General features: G+C 40.3%; 1 protein-coding gene across 1 annotated transcript in view; it reads left to right on the top strand.

Annotated features, from left to right (window-relative positions):
• The window catches only part of map3k5 (mitogen-activated protein kinase kinase kinase 5), a 65,172-nt gene that overhangs the window by 28,102 nt on the left and 18,993 nt on the right, over positions 1 to 18,077 (top strand). The window contains exons 5-11 of the mRNA XM_053477878.1: positions 1,282 to 1,450; positions 4,510 to 4,616; positions 8,476 to 8,646; positions 10,556 to 10,668; positions 14,868 to 15,027; positions 15,849 to 16,002; positions 16,774 to 16,881. Coding sequence (XP_053333853.1) covers positions 1,282 to 1,450; positions 4,510 to 4,616; positions 8,476 to 8,646; positions 10,556 to 10,668; positions 14,868 to 15,027; positions 15,849 to 16,002; positions 16,774 to 16,881 — 982 coding nt within the window. The remainder of the gene's footprint in view (positions 1 to 1,281; positions 1,451 to 4,509; positions 4,617 to 8,475; positions 8,647 to 10,555; positions 10,669 to 14,867; positions 15,028 to 15,848; positions 16,003 to 16,773; positions 16,882 to 18,077) is intronic.

Raw genomic sequence — 18,077 nt, 5'->3', positions numbered from 1 at the left:
AAGAAGTTCTTGGTGATTCAGGAAGAGTAATTAAGTGATCTCGCACAAGAAGGAGTCCGATATCCAAAAAACCACGAGTGTGATAGAGCTTTTATAGAACTGTTCCACAAACACCATATATCATCAGCAGACTATGATTTGTTTGTTTCTTTAATCAGTTACTTTGTTCCACCAACACGTATCCTTCCACAACTGGAGAAAATAAGAAACCGCGTTAGTGACCGACAGTTGTACAGTAGTTTTAAACTCTTACTGGTTCTAGGTAGCCAAAAGGTGAGGAGAATAAACCACTGGACAGTCCTGTAAATCGCAAATATTGTTAAATATAAAAAGCTAGTGTGCTAGGGCATACAGCTATTTGTCACAAAAAAAGCAAACTTACTTTGCTTGGCTTTCCACAAACGCAAACAAGTTTTGAATGGCTTCCAGACGTACGCGCAACTTAGCTTGTGTTCAGTTCGGCTCAGTTTGCTCGCTCGTATACCGAAGATGCTTCGTATGCCGAGACAAATTTCTTTCAAAGTTTCAGTTCATTTTTTTTTAAATAGTTTTTCCAGATTTTCTCCCTAATTTATTTATGTCCAATTCCCCCCACAACTCCCCCATCAAGGCTACTACTCCCAGTCAGGGAGGCCTGAAGACTATCAAGTGTTTCCTATGAACCACGTGACATCAGCCAACCGCATCTTTTGGAACTGCTCACTCATGCACCATTGGGGAAGTGTAACACACTCGGAGGACAGCGTTATCATCTACTTTCTGTAGTTGTTGTGAGAGCGCAACATGTCTTAAATCCCTCCCCTCTGAGAGAGCCCAGCCAATCAGCTCTCTTCAGGCCCCCGGCTGCGGGAGGCTACAGCATAATATAGACAGGACGAGCACTTTCCCACTGTGTTGATGCTGCTGACCGACAGTTAGTGTATTTAACAGTTATTAGAACATCTGTGATGTGGACTGATGCATATGGTGCTGTTAACATCTATTATCGGCACTCGTCCAATCGGATTGCTCGGTTGGAACTAACTGTTGTATAATGGACTCGAAGATTAGCATTGTCTGCATTGACTCGAAGATTGCTTGTTATGACATTAAGTGCAAATCCTATTCAGACCCTTGATTCCAGATGGTCCTGGAGGATTCCCAGCCAACTTAGAGTCTTTGTCTTCCCATCACTGTTAGTCAAAAAGCACCATTGCATCAGCACCAAATAGCAAGAATGATAGAAAGCATCTCTGTTAAACACTATAACACATGTCGCGTGAATGTGGTGTGTCTTTACAGCCAGTACTTCCGGGAGACCATTCTGAACGAGATCCGTAAAGCGCGGGAGCTGTACACGGGGGCGGAGCTCGCAGCAGAGTTGGGGCGGATCCAGCAGAGATTGGACAATGTGGAATGTTTGTCAGCTGACATTGTGATCAACCTGCTCTTATCGTACAGAGACATACAGGTGAGATCATCAAGTTTCTCCAAACCATTAGTAAATCTTTCTCCCATTTTAAATCGTTATCAGTAAAGACAGGAGGTTACTTCATGGCATTTTGCCTCCATGCTTTGGGTCCATTTACAAACAATGCAAAGTTCTTCTGACTGATTACCCGTATCCTCTGAAAAAAAAAAAAGATCTTTCCTGATGGAAGTGGTGTCTTCTAATACAACCCTGACTCGTCTCTAATCAATATGTCAATGAGACCATAAAATCATGGTCTATAGACTAACCAGTTGTCAAGCCATCAGAACACCCATGGGGGATTTTAGACAGCACTCTCCACCACCATTATCAAACCCCCAAATGAGGGAATATCTTTTGGACAAATGGTGCACTAATAGAATCAATACCAGTGTGTATTGAAGCTGTTCTGTTGGCCTGCATCCGAGATATTTATTACACACTGCTAAGGTGTAACCTTTAAAATGAATTCTGGCTGCCAGGTTTATCAAATAGTCAATAGTAATTTTAGTAACATGTACAGGCCACCCTTTAAATCAGAACTCAAAATACCCACTGAGGACAGGACAAGTGCAGGAGGAGTCAAGTTTCTCTGAATTGAAATGAGCATGAATGTTTAATAAGCCCTGAGTCTTCATGGACTCGCTTCTGGTTTCCTGTCTCCTAAAAGGAAACACAATCTAACCTAAGTTAGACCGTATATCTGTCTAATGCATGTAGACATGGTCAAGTCATATGGAGGGGAGGGACAGTCCAGTGAAGCACAAGAGCAATGTCAGTAGATAACATCAGAGCGAGATTTAATGCAGGGACACATAGTAGGCTGTAGTGTAATGTAGTGCAATCATGTGGAGATGAACCAAGATGAACAGTGGTTGGAAATACAAGGCACAGTCCAGATTTTTATTCCTTTATTCTAGTCATCACATCAGATCTTTTAATCCACAAGATCTGGCACAGGTTTATGACCGGTACCCTTACTGATGCCAACCCACCCAATTTCCATGGGCTCGGGACCGGCACTGAATCTCAACTTTCGGGAAACCATCCTGAACGAGATCCGCAAAGCACGGTGCTGTACACAGGGGCGGAGCTCGCAGCAGAGTTGGGGCGCATCCAGCAGCAATTGGACAACATGGAGTGTCTATCAGCTGATATCGTGATCAACCATGTGAACAGTTGCGGTTAAGAGCCCAAGAGCGATGAACCAGGCCTGGCAAGGATTGGACCCCTGCCCATTTGATCAACAACTCAGCATTTGGCTCAGTTTGAGCCATTTCTGCATAGTCTTTACTTAAATAAAACACATTTTAGTCCAATGGGCATGGCCATAGTTCGGTTGAACCGGGGTACAGCATTTACTCCTTACATTCACATTCCTGCACTGTGAAATTCTTAATTCTTTGCATATCCCAGTTTCTTGTTAATAGGCTGGGGTTAAAACGCAGGGTCAGCCATTATACGGCACTCCTGCAGCCCATAACCCTGGAGACAGGTTTAATGGCCTTGCTCAAGGGCCCAACAACGGCAACCTGGCAGGGCTGAGGTTCGAACCGCCGACCTTCCGATCAGTTACTCACACCCTGAGCAACCCTAAGTTGCTAATATTTTCTGCAGTGTGTATTGAGGAAACCTTAGTCCAATGTAAATGTGGTCATTTCCCTGGAGTTACATACAGTTAAGGCGATTTGAAACAGTTTAGTTCAGTGTAACTAAATGTAAAGAGTACAAAACACTCTGCTCTAAAATGTAATAAAAGTCTGTCCAGTTCAGTATAAAGAAAATGACGTATCTCAGAAACAAACAAAACCCAATAGGCTAAATTCCGACCATGACGAAGTCCAATCTAAGCAACGTTAGATACTATTAAGCAATCTATGTCAAATGCTGCACCTGTCAGCTCATCAATAAATAATATTAATATCATATGGCATATTATAAAGGTATATTATGACTGAATTATTCATATTGGTTTGAATGGTTTCGTGCTGTGCAGCAGCTGAAGGGTATGATACTGGAGGGTTTTATTAATAATGCAGAGTGGTGGGAATGAAATAACCATCTCTCAGAGCATTTTAATAAAACGAAACTCACGGATGATCCGTCAGGAGAAAGGTTTATGAAGAACTCTAAAATTTGTATTCAGTCAAGCCAGATGTGGTGGTTATCCCATCCATCCATCCATCCATCCATCCATCCATCCATCCATCCATCCATCCATCCATCCATCTATCCATCCATCTATCTAGGAACCTCTGGTTTGGGCACTGGTGTCTCAGTAGTAGGTGTTTTACCTGCCATGCGGAAGGCCCAGGTTCGATTCCCAGCCAGTGCCCGAACCCCAGCCTCTGGATGCAGTGCCGGTCCCAAGCCCTGATAAAATGGGAGGGTTACGTCAGGAAGAGCATCCGGTGTAAAAACCTGTGCCAAGCTTGTATGTGTGGACCGGATGGTCCGAAAGACCAACAACAACATCTAAGAACCTCTGTTGTCCAACTAGGGTCTGTGCAGGCCAATGGTGACCATTGTATTTATTCCCATTAGTACAACTGTGGTAGGACCTCGGTCAACATTCACATGCATATTCACACACTGTGGACAATTTGGGAACGCCAATTGGCCTAGACTGCATGTCTTTGGAGTGTGGGAGGAAACCAGAGTACCAGAAGGAAAAGCACGGGGAGAACCTGCAAACTCCATGCACACAGGCCTGAGGTGGGAATCCATCCCAGGACCTGGAGGTACAAGAGGACAGGACTAACCAGTACAAGCCACCGTGATTACGGTTTGGTGAAAATTGCCATTCAATTGAAATAATTTTTGCTTATGCAAATCTTGTTTTTAATTATAAGAGTTTGTAAATGGTCTCCAGAGCCTACAGCATTGAATGATACCAAATTGCACTATATATCGGATGTATGATGTTTGGATTGTCCAAGATGTCCTCTCCAGGGGTGTTACAGTGTTAAGTTAAATAATGTTTTTTTTTCTTTTTTCTTTTCAATTAGAAATAATTAAATTTTGTTTGTAAGTGAACTTTTTGCTTTTTCTGTTTGTAGGATTATGAGTCCATTGTGAAGCTGGTTGAGACTCTAGAGAAGCTACCAACATTTGACCCCATTGCCAACCCTCATGTCAAATTCCACTATGCCTTCGCTCTAAACAGGTGATATATGTGTGCGTGCGTGTGCGTGCGTGTGTGTGCGTGCGTGTGTGTGTTAGAACAGCTTTCCTTCATACACTATTATTCACAGGCTTCCCTGTTCATTTGCATGTGTTATATTTATTTATAAAAGCATTGCAGTGGTGTGCCCTCGCCAATAATACAAACATGACTGGTGCGTAGATCAGCATTTATTATTTTTGTTTGTTGTTTTATTGTTTTATTACACGTCCAATTTTCCACAGCATTACAGCAATTTCCTCCACTCGAGCCAAACAGAAGCTTGTTACATGATAAGATATTTAATTGTACTTATTCGCCATGTGAAAAGAGGCAGTCAGGGGGATTCGAGCTCGCAGGGGGACATGAAATTCTCTGGTAATTGTCGCCCTGGGGACGGTTTATCGTGACACGTCTCGGAGCCAGACATATCGAATGACTCATGTGTGTGTCACAGGGGAGATGTGAGGAAGTGCAAGCCCATGGCGATGACAGAGAATTTGTAATAGAGGGTATTGACTTTATCAGTGTTTTACCGAGCTATTGATGCGAGAATATCGACGTGTGTGTGTGTGTGTGTGTGTGTTTGTGTAGGTGCACAAGTAGGATGATCTGTTTAAAGACTCTTTCAATCAGTTTTTTTTTTCCTCTTGGCATTTATTCTTCCGAACATCTTTCTCGTTGTTGTATTTTCTTTTTTGTCTTTCTAGTTGTTCTTTTGCACATTCTCTCCCTTTATTTCCGTATTCGTCCAGCTGGTGTCTCTTACACTTTCTTTCTACCTTCTGGCTAATTTCTCAGTTTCTCTAGTCTTTGCTTTTCTGACTTTTTTTCCGACTACCAGTCATCTTGTTGAACCGCATAAGTGTAGCAGGGGATTATATAGAGACATAAAGGTAGTTTTTTTTAACTCTCATAACTATGTTCAGTTATTCTCAGTTTCACTTGAACACCCCTCGTATAATTAATTGCTAAGCTTTTAATAAATCATTGACTGGCTGTAACTGTTATAACCGCAATGTCAATAAGTACAAATTCCTAAATTTAATAAAGTACCTTAATTTATCGTCGTTGTCATACCCAGGAAGAGTAAGCCGTCACCTCTGTGGGTTATTACTAAACATTTAGTGTAATGACTAATTACCAGTGATGTGTGTGTGTGTGTGTGTATATATATTAGCTGGCTTAGTCATTTAACGAAGTATTACAAGTCATTTAGTCTTGATTAATCAGTAGCTACATTTACATGAACAATATTTGTATAATCTAAATGAAATCCTTCCTTATTAAAGATTTCATGCTTTTCCCCAAGTTTGAGCTTAGGTCACTTTTCCGACAAATTTCCCACATTCTGCATTGTGATTGGTTACAAGAATTTGTTTATTATCTATTTTTGGTTAGAGACTCATGGCGTGTAAAATGTGAGTCAGTGCTTGTTCTTCAGCCAAAGTCCAGGGTCCGTATTCACAAATCTTCTTAAGCCTAAAAGTTGGTCCTAGTGATGAAATTCTAGGAAAATTCTTAGAATTATGACATTTTCTTAGACTAAATCTTAGTAAAGATAAAACTCATTTACGAAACATCTTAGCTCCTAAGGTAAAAATTGTTAAGAGTAGAGAGGAGGACTTTTAAGAGACGCTTAAGAGTTTCTATAGCAGAGGACATAATGGCGGAAAGATAAAATATTTTCCAAAGACTGAACGTAAAGCTAAAGGTAACCACTGGTCTTCTGTCCAATTTGGTTATTCTTGTTGTTTTACTCTTTTACCTTCTATCTCTTTTGGATTATTGGCTACATACCATCCAAAAGTGTAACTTAAACAGACTGTCCTGCAATCATGTAAATTAGTCAAAGCTGAATCATTTTTTTCCATTAATCTGAAATGGATCACAAGTAATAAAATCAATATGATAAATAAATGTAATAAATTAAATATAGCAACTACCGTGTGGAAATTTGGCTCTTTTAATTAACATATTTAGCCTAAAATAGAAACTTTGCATAAAGTAGCCTGTAGTCATAATTATACAATTTATTTACATACAAACACTATCATTTCACTGTTCATTGTAAGACCTTTACAGATTTTTTTATCAACCAATCACAGTCCTTGAATTGCTGCATCATCCCTAACCACAGGGTCGACCACACCCCCTCGCTGAAATAAAAAATTTTTGTACTTTCCTTTCTCAGACTTGCTCAGAGAAATTTCCTGAAATACTTTTAGTCTAAGACTCCCAGCTAGGACTTTTTAGGCTAAGATAGGAGCTTTCTGAGAGAATTCTAAGAAGTTTTGTTGAAAATCAGAAGTAAAAACTGGTGGGAGAGAGTTGTTCTTAAAGAATGGAAGAAAAGAATTCCTGCCCAGAAACTTAAATTCTATTAACTATTAATGGTTTACAGTAATATGGTTTACATGGTTTCGTCTCATTCTGACCATAATTTCATTCCGTTCTGGCTGGATTGAGATTGTTCTGACAGAGGTGTTTTGCATGAGTAATTTATTCTGATTATTATCAGATATTTGGGTCCAATGTAAATGTAGCTAGTGAAAGTAAAAGGAAATGGGTGTTGTAGTGAAGAAAACAATATGAACTTTTAGTTAGCATGTTTTCTTGACATGCATTCTGTCCAGAAATTCTGCATTCACTTGGTTCATTCTTTCATTCTTATTTGACTGCGTTAAAGACTGCAGTCCACTGGTAGCATTGTTATTCCATCAGCATGTTTGACATAAACAACACATGACATTATGACTGCTTTCATAATCTGGCCTTCGCATTCCCCTCTGATACTGATACTCCACCTTTAAACATGTTAATTACCAGGGGTGTTCAAGTCAAGTCACTTTATTTCTTTATATTATCCCTTGCTACGCTAATGCACTTATCCCAGGGTTTCACTAGTGCTTGGATACCAACAAGGTACAGTAGAAAGATTTTTCAGTACGCCATGTCATGATCCACCTGCCTGCTCCTGAAATGCCTGGCCTCCCAGGAACTCCTTTAACAGCCCAAACATTTGGAAATGGCTTGGAGCGGGGTTTTGGACTGTATGTGTCTGTTGAGATGATTTAGGGCTGCTTAGCGATTCTGATGTTAACCTGTTGGTTACTGTTGTAACTTCCTGTTGTGAGAGTTGTACGTTGCTGAGGTCAAGGTTTACTCAGAGATGAAGCAAGGGCTCAATCCCACTGGTGCAAGCAGAATCATGGGTAATTAAGAAAACTGTTAACCAACACTAAAATAGACCATGCAAAAGAAAGAAGTTCAAACTAAAAATATGACTTGGAATCATTTTATTGCAAATGAACTCTCAGGCTCCACTGAAGATGACATATTAATTATGAATCTTGATATAGGACCTGATTTACGCATCACAATGCGGCCCTACCGTACTGTTTACTAACTATCTCCTTGATGTCACATTGACGCAACGCATCTGTTTCGCTTTTACAGCAGTACAATCGGAACGTTTAATTTAAAATACCCAATATAGCTTATCTCCGTCTCGCTGATTGCATGTTAATATCTTTGGGAATTCCCCTGAGTGCAGGTGTGTGTGTGTGAAAAACAGAGATTAAGGAAATGTCTCAGAGACTAAAATCGGTTGTTTTTCTTTTTTCTGGTTTCATATTTGTCATTTAGCATTTAAACGGCAGTTTAATTTTTATGTATATTTAAACTTAAATGTTTAATATTCACCCATTCAAATGCAAATCCACCCACGGGCAGCATTAAAATTATTAAGTTGAATGCATTTAATGCAAAATGCTAATTCTGTGGCTGTTTGATATATTAAATGATTTCATTATTCCACGTTTCTGTTTTTTTTTTTTTCCTCCTACTTCACGGTCTTTAGGCGGAACCAGCCTGGGGACAGACAGCGAGCTCTGGACATCATACTGCCGCTGGTGGAGTCTGAAGAGCAGGTGGCCTCGGACATCTACTGCTTGGTGGGACGCATCTATAAAGACATGTTTCAGGACTCGCACTTCAGCGACACTCCGAGCCGAGACAGCAGCATACAGTGGTGAGTGAAGCTGTGTTTGTTTTGCTCAGTGTGCACCGAGCCAGGAATAGTCTGATACGCATGTTACGAGCATGACGTTCACTTCATACTGTATAACACGTGCCAGTGCAGTCCAAGTGCTCGAAAACAGATGTGACACATCGAGACTGGGTGAGTAATATAAAACAGAAAGTCGCTGAGAAACAGGAAGTGTTGAAGCGTTTGAATTATTATGTGACAGAAAAATCATACATTATATTCAGTACATTCAGCTTTCTAATTATACCGCAGTGTAAAATCTGTAATTAAATCATCTTTTTCAAGGTTCTACCTTAGTGCCATTGAATGTTTTCACACCTGATCATTAGACAGCAGCTCTGACAGTAGCGCCGACTGAAAGACAAACTGAAAACCAAACACATTAATCGTAGACTAAGACCGTGATTAACTAGATTCAGATTTTTATTTGAGGTAATCACAGTCATAGTCTGTTATTAATCACGGTTAATAATAATTTTACTCAGATTTACTTGTATTATAAACGTGCGTTGGTGGAATAAAAACGTGCATGGTATACCGGTTAGAGGAAACAGATTATGAAGATTTGTAATGTCTCTAATGGCACCATATGGCACAAATGTTAAATTAAAATCTCTCGAGTGGGACCGGTGCAGTCTGGGAAGTATGGGGTGTAGGAGGCACCGACAGCGGGGCTCAAATAAGGATCCACACATTCGTCGAAAAATCAATAACCTACACCCTTAGTCCCCTGAGCCACCACTTAAATAGAAGACACCACGTCTTCCATTTAATGTATTCTTTTAAAAATAGTTCCCCTTGAAGGTGGCTCGAGCACACAACATTGTGTTTTTTTCTTTTTCTTTCCCCCAATTTTCTTCCTAATTTGGTCATGCATTACTACCACTCAGTCAGAAGGGCCGAAGACAATCACGTTTCCACGTGACGCCAGCCGACTGTGACTTTTCGAACTGCTCGCTCACGCACTGTTGGTGGCGGAGTGACACTCGGAGGACAGCGCTATCTCCAACTTCCACTTGCGTGAGCTCACAGATGCTCCTGATTGGCTGTAGAGCTGTGATTAATGTGGGAGCACAAAGTACCTCCCACCCCTCCCCTCTGAGAGAGCTCGGCCAATCAGCTCTCTGGACCTCCGGCTGCGCGAGGTTACAGCATCACCCGGGAATCGAACTCGCGATCTCCGGATGATAGGGCGAGTCACGACGGTTAATGCGTTAATATTGACAGCCCTACTTTTACCATGCGTAGTCTATTTATTGATATTAAAGATTTCTGTGGAAAAAAGGTTATTATTTATGGAAGGAGTCTCCAGTATCAGCACTTTGTAAAGGTATAAAGTTTGTACCTGACTGGGAGGCTTTTCAGTTTCTCAGTATTATTATTGTTTTTTCTCCGCGTTGTTGTCAGGAATTAAAGGCACAGCGGATGCAGGTACAGACATTTCTGCCTAAAAACGACAAGAACACAGGAACAACTGTGTAAACTAAGAATAGGAATAATTCTAGAAAATGCACAACACTGTTGAGACAATAGAAACATGACACAAGACATGACTGCAAAGCAGGAACTTCAATACATTTCTAAGTGAGACATGAACGAGATTCAACAACATGTGACCGTGAACGTGTGTATTCCAGCACTGCCATGACAGCTGTGGTCTCTTTTTATGACTGGTGATGAATTCCATTGTTTAGACAGGGGATGAAGTGACACTGGTTATAATAAATGGGTTTTTGCCAAGTTTTAACCATTAGCGTGTTATGTTACTGGGTTTAATGGTCTGCTTGGGGATAAACCATTTAACAGATAGCTGCATAATACAGACAATGATGGCATTAGCTTTTTGTCTTTCCTTTCTTATTTCTTTCTTTTTCTCTCTTTCCCCCAATAGGTTCAGGCGAGGATTTGAATCGGAGCCGACCCTGCACTCGGGTATAAACTACGCCGTGCTTTTGCTGGCTGCCGGTCACCAGTTCGACTCGTCCTTCGAGCTCCGTAAAGTTGGTGAGGAGAAACAATCACCCACTCACACGAATGCTTTGGTTGACAACAGCAGGCCGTTTGTTTACTACAGTTGACTGGTTCTGCTGATTAAACCCCATGTTTAAGATGTATTCATCAGTTATGTATGATATCATTCAAATCATTTGGGTTCAGTAAATTCCCTGAATCAAACTTGTGCAGCTTGGCTGATATCATTTCCACTGAACCCCCCCAAAGTTGATTCCTTTACCCCGTACTCTTCAAGCTCGTAATGTTTTAGCTGCTGTAACCTTCATGTACAACACGGCACTGCTTGGATTACAGAACATGAAAAAGAACATTCTGACGAAACGTGAAAAACAGGAAGCGCTCTCAGAACATATTCATTTCTGATGAACAAAAGAAGCACAAACCTAAAAGCAACACTTCCTGAGGCAGAAATGCCTAATTTGCTTAGTGAGACCAGATTTCTGTGGACTTTCCCGGTTCGCCAGACACGTTTACTTGTCGTTGCTGAAAAATACATCATTATTTTATTGTTTATTAATCATCAATTTTTATTCATGTTGGAAAAAAAAGAAACTCTCATCACTGTGAATTTAATATTGCTACAAAGCTTATTACACAAGTATTACACACTGATGAAATGTTCTTGTGCCAAGTGTTTGTTTGTTTTTTCTTTGAAAGAGGATTCCATATTTTCTTACTGATTTATAGGTCTTAGAGGACTCGGGTATTATTTAAATATTTTTCACATCGTTGAAGACATTGTCCTCTTGTTTACTTACAACATGGAAAGTGTGAAAAAAAAAAATGTAAAATTGTGTAGATGCTTGATTGACGTCTTGTATGGCACACCATGACTGATTATAAATAAGGTAAATAAGAGGGGTGTTTAAGTCAAACCAGGACTTTTGATTGTGCAGAATTACAGAACACATGTTATGATTAGTGGTTAGCACCACATTTTGCATTGCACCTCCTGTGTCCAGGTTCTATTCCCGCCTCGGGTCTGTGTGCATGATGTTTGATGTGCTCAGTGGGTTTCATCACACATATAGGTGAAGCTAACTGGCGTTCCTAAATTGCCTGTAGTGTGTGTGTGTGTGTGTGTGTGTATATGTGTGTGCCCTTCGATGCCTCATGTCTGAAGTCTCCTGGCATAGGCTCCATGCCCCCGCGACCCTTATAAGAATATACAGAATAAAATGAGTGAGTTATGAGAGTAAAACCAACCTTTATTTCTCCATATAATCTCCAGCTACACTAATGCACTTACCCCGGCGTTTCACCACTGATTGGAACCATGTTTAGGTCAGGACTGTACGGGGGGATGTAGCTGTCATTCCCAGCCAAGTTCCTGTAATGTGCAAGTGGTGTTATGGACAAAGTATGAGGTCTTCCATGGTCCTATAAAAACAGAACACTTTGGGGGTCCTGGCCTCGGCTGATGCTGACAGCTGTTCTCTGAGGACTCGTGACTGCAATCGCTTAGTTCAGGACTGGATAACACACTGGACTCCATATTAACTTAAATGCATCAACTGTTATACTGAACTTTCAGCCTCCTAACACACAGTATGACAGCAGATCAATCCCTGCTGTCCGTTATCACCCAGATGAGGATGGGTTCTCTGTTGAGTCCGATTCCTCTAAAGGTTTCTTCTTATTGCCATCTCAGGGAGTTTTCCCTTGCCACCTTCGCCCTCGGCTTGTTTTTCCACCATTTTCTTTTGATTGTTTAAAGCTGCTTTGCGACAATGACAATTGTTAAAAGCTCTATACTCTCACTCACTCATCCTTTATACCACTTTATCCTGTATTTAGGGTCCCGGGGGCCTGGAGCCTATCCCAGGAGGCTTAGGGCACGAGGCAGGGTACACCCTGGACAGGGTGCCAATCCATCGCAGGGGACACACATACACACACTTACACACCCATTCACACACTAAGAGCAATTTGGAAACGTCATTAACCTTACCTATGTGTCTTTGGAATGTGGGAGGAAACTGGAGTACCCAGAGGAAACCCACCAAGCACGGGGAGGACAAACGGAAATCAAACCCGGACCCTGGAGGTGCAAGGCGACAGTGCCAACCACTACACCACCGTGCCACCAAGCGCTGTACAAATAAAATTAAATTTAATTGACTTTGTTCTGTCATTCTGCACAATAAAAAGTCTCGGTTTGACTCGAACACCCCTCCTGGAGTAACAGGTCTTGAGATGGAAATGTTTAAAATTTTGCCACTTACAAAGACATTTCATCACTTTCCTTGTGTGTTTCTCTTGGGATCTTCGTCTCTTTGGAAGACAGCACTTGCAAATCTTGAAACTCAAGTTGAACAGCCTGTCAGGCGTATTGCAGAATCCAGCATTGGGGCTTAAAATAAAGCTGTCAACTCTATCATCGCCCACTGTGTGACTGCACAGAGTGAAATTTGGTCAGGGAATAAAAGCGTAATTAACCACCTCAGTTCTGCAGCTTCTGTTCCAGCAGCAGCCTGAAGAAGTGAGCAAGGAAAGTGATTCGGCCAACGTAGACAGTTCTGAAGGGGCAAAGAAAGGGTTAAAAGTAGAAAATTAAAGGGTGGAATGAAGGAAACTGGATAGAGTTGCTCTCTCTCTCTCTCTCTCTCTCTCTCTCTCTCTCTCTCTGAGCAATTTAAGTGTTTCCAAATACTAATACTATTTTCAGAGCCATGGTGGCTTAGTGGTTTTGCGTTTTCCTCTGTTGTCTTGCACCTTAAGGGTCTTGCCTTCACTCTGTCTGTGTGTGTGTGTGTGTGTGTGTGTGTGTATATATATATATATATATATATATATATATATATATATATATATATGTGTATAGGGACCTTGCATTTGCTTTTGTTCTTTTTTTTTTTTTTTTTTTGCATGCTCGTGCCCTGTGTTAGGTTGGAACTTCATTCAGGGTGTACCCCAACTTGTGCCTTAAGTCAGAATTCCGTGATCCAAGTCAGAATCCGAGAAAAAATGTCAGAATTCCATGGAGTAGTCGGAATTCTAAAATTATTTTCAGAATAAAGTCACGAAAAGTTGAAATTCCGAGAAAAAAAGACAGAATTTTGGGGGAAAAAGTCCGAATTTTGAGAAAAATGTTAGAATTCTGGTGCAGGGAGTCAGAATTCTAAGTTTAAAGTCAGAATTCCACATTTAAAATCAGAATTATGAGATGAAAGTTAGATTTCTAAGAAGAAAAGAAAAACAGAATTCTGTGTTTAAAGTCATAATTCTAAGTCCTAAAGTCTTTTAAGATTTAATATTTAGAATTCTGGGAAAGTTAGAACTCAAAAAACCTGTTCCTCCTCAGTCTTAGATTACAGTGATAAAGGTTTATATAAAGTTTACTTATAAAAGTGAAATAATATGAATAATCTGATTGCCACCCACGTGATACTTGCCTTATTTTTCCTGAGCGTATATCAGGTTACAATGATTTACAGAGTATTTGATGTCATTCTGTAATTTTTGGCAAAGTAACAGAGCGCTATGTAGCAAGCTGTGAAATAAGAATTAACTTTTTCTTCACATAGTTCTGTTTCTACATAACATCGCTGTGCTCGATTCCTTACTTTGTTTGCTTCGGTAAATGAAATAACCAAGGAGGTGCCATTACTTAAAATCTCCGTTTTAACCAATTTGCTAAAATTCCACTTTATTATAAAACAATTAAGTTGTTGTATATGTTTTAAGCTCCAATATTTTACTATTTCTTTACCAAACTAACATAAGTTTCAGATGTTTCACTCCTCTTTCAAACACACCATTTCAGTGTTTATGTAAATGAGCTACAGCTGAGACACGCCCACCAGAGAACAGAAGAGCTGAGCAATAAGCCAGAGGAGGAGCACTTCTTATATGAGGTCACATTAGGGGAAAATCTCATTGGCTTGTTTAAGCTACAAAAATAGGGGAGAAAGCAGGGAATTTTTTGTTCATGTTTTTATTATTTTTTTTGTTTCACTAATAAAGTCACGCTTTCACTTTTCCACACACAGGTCCTCGTTGTGCAGGTGTAATGTCTGTGTGTGTGTGTGTTTGTGGGTGTGGGTGTGTGTGGGGGTGTTTTATAGCTTGTAGTAAGGAACATGAAAGAAAGAGATAATATTAATTGTTAGCTCCATTGCAGAAAGAGATATCAGACAGATATGTTTGTAATAGTTTGGTGTGTGTGTGTGTGTGTGTGTGTGTTAAAGGTGTGAAGTTGAGCAGTCTACTGGGAAAGAAAGGCAGCCTGGATAAGCTACAGAGTTACTGGGATGTGGGCTTTTTCCTGGGCGCGAGCATTCTAGCCTGCGACAACACCCGTGTTTTACAAGCCTCTGAGAAACTCTTCAAACTTAAAGCTCCTGTCTGGTATGTAAGCACACACAAACACACACCTGTATATATTATGTATGCATGAATGTTGCTCGGCAGCATGGCGGCTAAGTGGTTAACGCTGTCGCTCTACACCTGTGTGTGTGATTGATTGGCACCCCGTCCAGGATGTACCCCACCTAAGTTTCCTGGGATAGACTCCAGACCCCCCGCAGTCCTCTACACAGGATAAGCATTACAGACGAAAGATGAGTGAGTGAGTGAATGTTGTCCTGATCTGAAGCCAGACAGGCTTACGTACTGTTTTATTTTTACACTGTCCTGCTCTTTCCTGGTTCCCATAAGACTGGTGTGTAAACAAAAGAAAACTAGGACGCACGTTTTGGCAGGCGGCCGTATGATTTACACAAGGGATCATGGGAAAAGAGCTTCAAACCCTACATTTCATCACACACACGCACATATATCTGCCACACACAAAGCCAAAGCCGTAATTGGCAGCGTCGCCACGTCTACATCGCTGAGCAGCGTTGTCTTTCGGAATAGGCACGTCAGCCGGGGACAGAGAGAGTGCAGAATTAGAAAGCGCCAAGCGTCCCATATTTGAGTGAAATGTGGAGAAGATTTAACAGGATCCTGGGAAAAATCTTGGCAGGTGGGAGACACAGAAGAGATAAAGATAGCCTGGGATTTTTACACATTCTCTTGGCTGCAGGAATATATAGGGGACTTGGACTCGCCTCGCTGTCTGTGTTATATGTCATGCCGTGATAATAATAATAATAATAATGAAAGAAATGATTAGTAAATTAATGAAACTGATAGTGTGTATGTTTGTGTGTGTGCTTGGATTTCAGGTACCTCTGCTCTCTAGTTGAGACGATTCTAATCTATCAGCACTTTAAGAAACCTTCGACTGACCCGCCAGGACCTAAACAGGAACTAGTGGATTTTTGGATGGACTTCCTGGTGGAGGCGACCAAAAAGGATGTATCATCTGTTCGCTTCCCTGTACGAAACGCACATACACACATAGAAATCTTCATGCATACCCCTAATGTTGCGTCTGAAATAGAAGTCATCATTTGAAATTCGTTAAAAAATGCCTTACCTTGCACCTCAGGGGTCTGGGTTCGATTCTCGGCTCAGGGTCTGTGGACATGGAGTTTGCATGTTTCCTCCGGGTACTCGTCCCACAGTCCAAAAAACATGCGGATTAGGCTAAGTTTACGTAGCGACCCCGCGACCCTGTACACAAGATAAAGCGGTATAGACGATGGTTGAATGAGAGTAATTATCATGTAAGTTTCTGTTACCGCTTATGTAGTAAACAGTTGCTCTCTTATCAAATTGTGTGTAGTCTCTCATAAAAAAAAAAAAAGTCAACAACACACGTCTTGTGATTTTACTGAGAAATCAGAAAGTGTAAACTTATCTGTGCTAAAGACCTGCTAGTGATCGAATTGAACTGAGAGGACGGATGTCCATATTAACTTACCTCCTCTTGGACATGGATTGTGCATGGTGTCCAGCATATAATCCCTGTGAATGAGCTGTTGCTATAGAAACTATATTATATCAGACTGAGTGCTTTAATGTAAACCTCTGGTTGATGCTGCATTTGGAGCTACCGTCCAATCAGTGAGGTTATATAAGTGTAATTAACAAGTGTCTGACCAATCAGAGTCCACTATTAAAGCATGGGTGGTATATCATTATAGCATTACTTATTCTAGAAGACTGTTACCTTGTTTGAGAAATATGTTTTTGTATTAATGACAGGTGTTAATCCTGGAGCCGACTAAAGTCTACCAGCCGTCGTACCTGTCAATCAACAACGATGTGGAGCAGAACACGCTCTCCATTTGGCACGTGGCTCCGGACGACAAAGTGAGCGTTCACTGACTCGCTCACTAGTTTATTCCCTCATTTATTTACTTACTTATTCACTCGCCAGTTCACTCGTTTACTTATTCACTTTCATTTATCCACTCACTCAGTCTTCACTCACTTACTCACTCACTCATTGAGTCAGTCATTTCATTACTCATTCGCTTACTTTTTTATCTACTCACGTTCATTTATTCACTGGCTTTCTCAGACAATTACTCATTTACTCCTTCACTTTGTCATTTACTCCCTCACTCACTCACTCACTCACATGTTCATTCATTTATTTAATCTTAGACATTTGCTCACTCACTCACTAATGCATTCACTCATGCTTTTATTTACTAACCTATTTCTTAACTCTATCATTTACTAATTTATTCATGCTCTCATTCAGTAATTTATTTACTATTCTATCCAATTACGCACTCATTCACTCATTTATTTACTATCCTATCTAATCACTCATTCATTACTCACTTATTCACTCAGTCATTAATTAATTCAGTCACTTACTTATTCATTTACTCTTTCACTCCCTTTCTGTCATTCATTCTAGTGCTTACCACCTCATTAATTCAATCACTTAGCAGTTTAGTCACACATTTACTTTCTCATTAATTCACTAACTCAATTGTCTACTTATTCACTCGTTTAAATTACTTACTCATTCACTTGCTCATCACACGTTCATTCACTTACTTACTCACTCCAGCATTCCTTTGCTCATTTAGTCATTTATTCATTCACCCATCCACTTACTCAGTCACTCCCTCATTTATTTACTTATCCACTCACCCACTCATTTACTAACCCATTCACTTAATTACTAACTCAGCTGCTCTTCCAGTTACTCATTCACACGATTATTCACTCACTCAGTTATTTGTTTAATTTTTTATTCACTAACTCACTCACTTGTCCATTTACTCCCTTAAGTACTCACTCATTAATTTACTCACTTATTCACTAACTCAATAATGCATTTACTCATTTACTTACTCTCACATTTGCTCACTTACTCCTTCACTCACTCATTATTTAATTACTTATTCACTCATTTATGCACTTGAACATATCACTCATTTAGTCATTCGTTCAGTCATTCATTTATTCGTTTAGTCATTCGTTCAGTCACTCATTTTTTCGTTTACTTATTTATTTGTTCAGTCATTCATTCAATCACTTAGTCATTC

This window comes from Clarias gariepinus, chromosome 2 (assembly GCF_024256425.1).
Source record: "Clarias gariepinus isolate MV-2021 ecotype Netherlands chromosome 2, CGAR_prim_01v2, whole genome shotgun sequence".
Lineage (NCBI taxonomy): Eukaryota > Metazoa > Chordata > Actinopteri > Siluriformes > Clariidae > Clarias > Clarias gariepinus.
The sequence above is the reverse complement of the archived record's forward strand: the minus strand, read 5'-3'. Positions and strand labels throughout refer to the sequence as shown.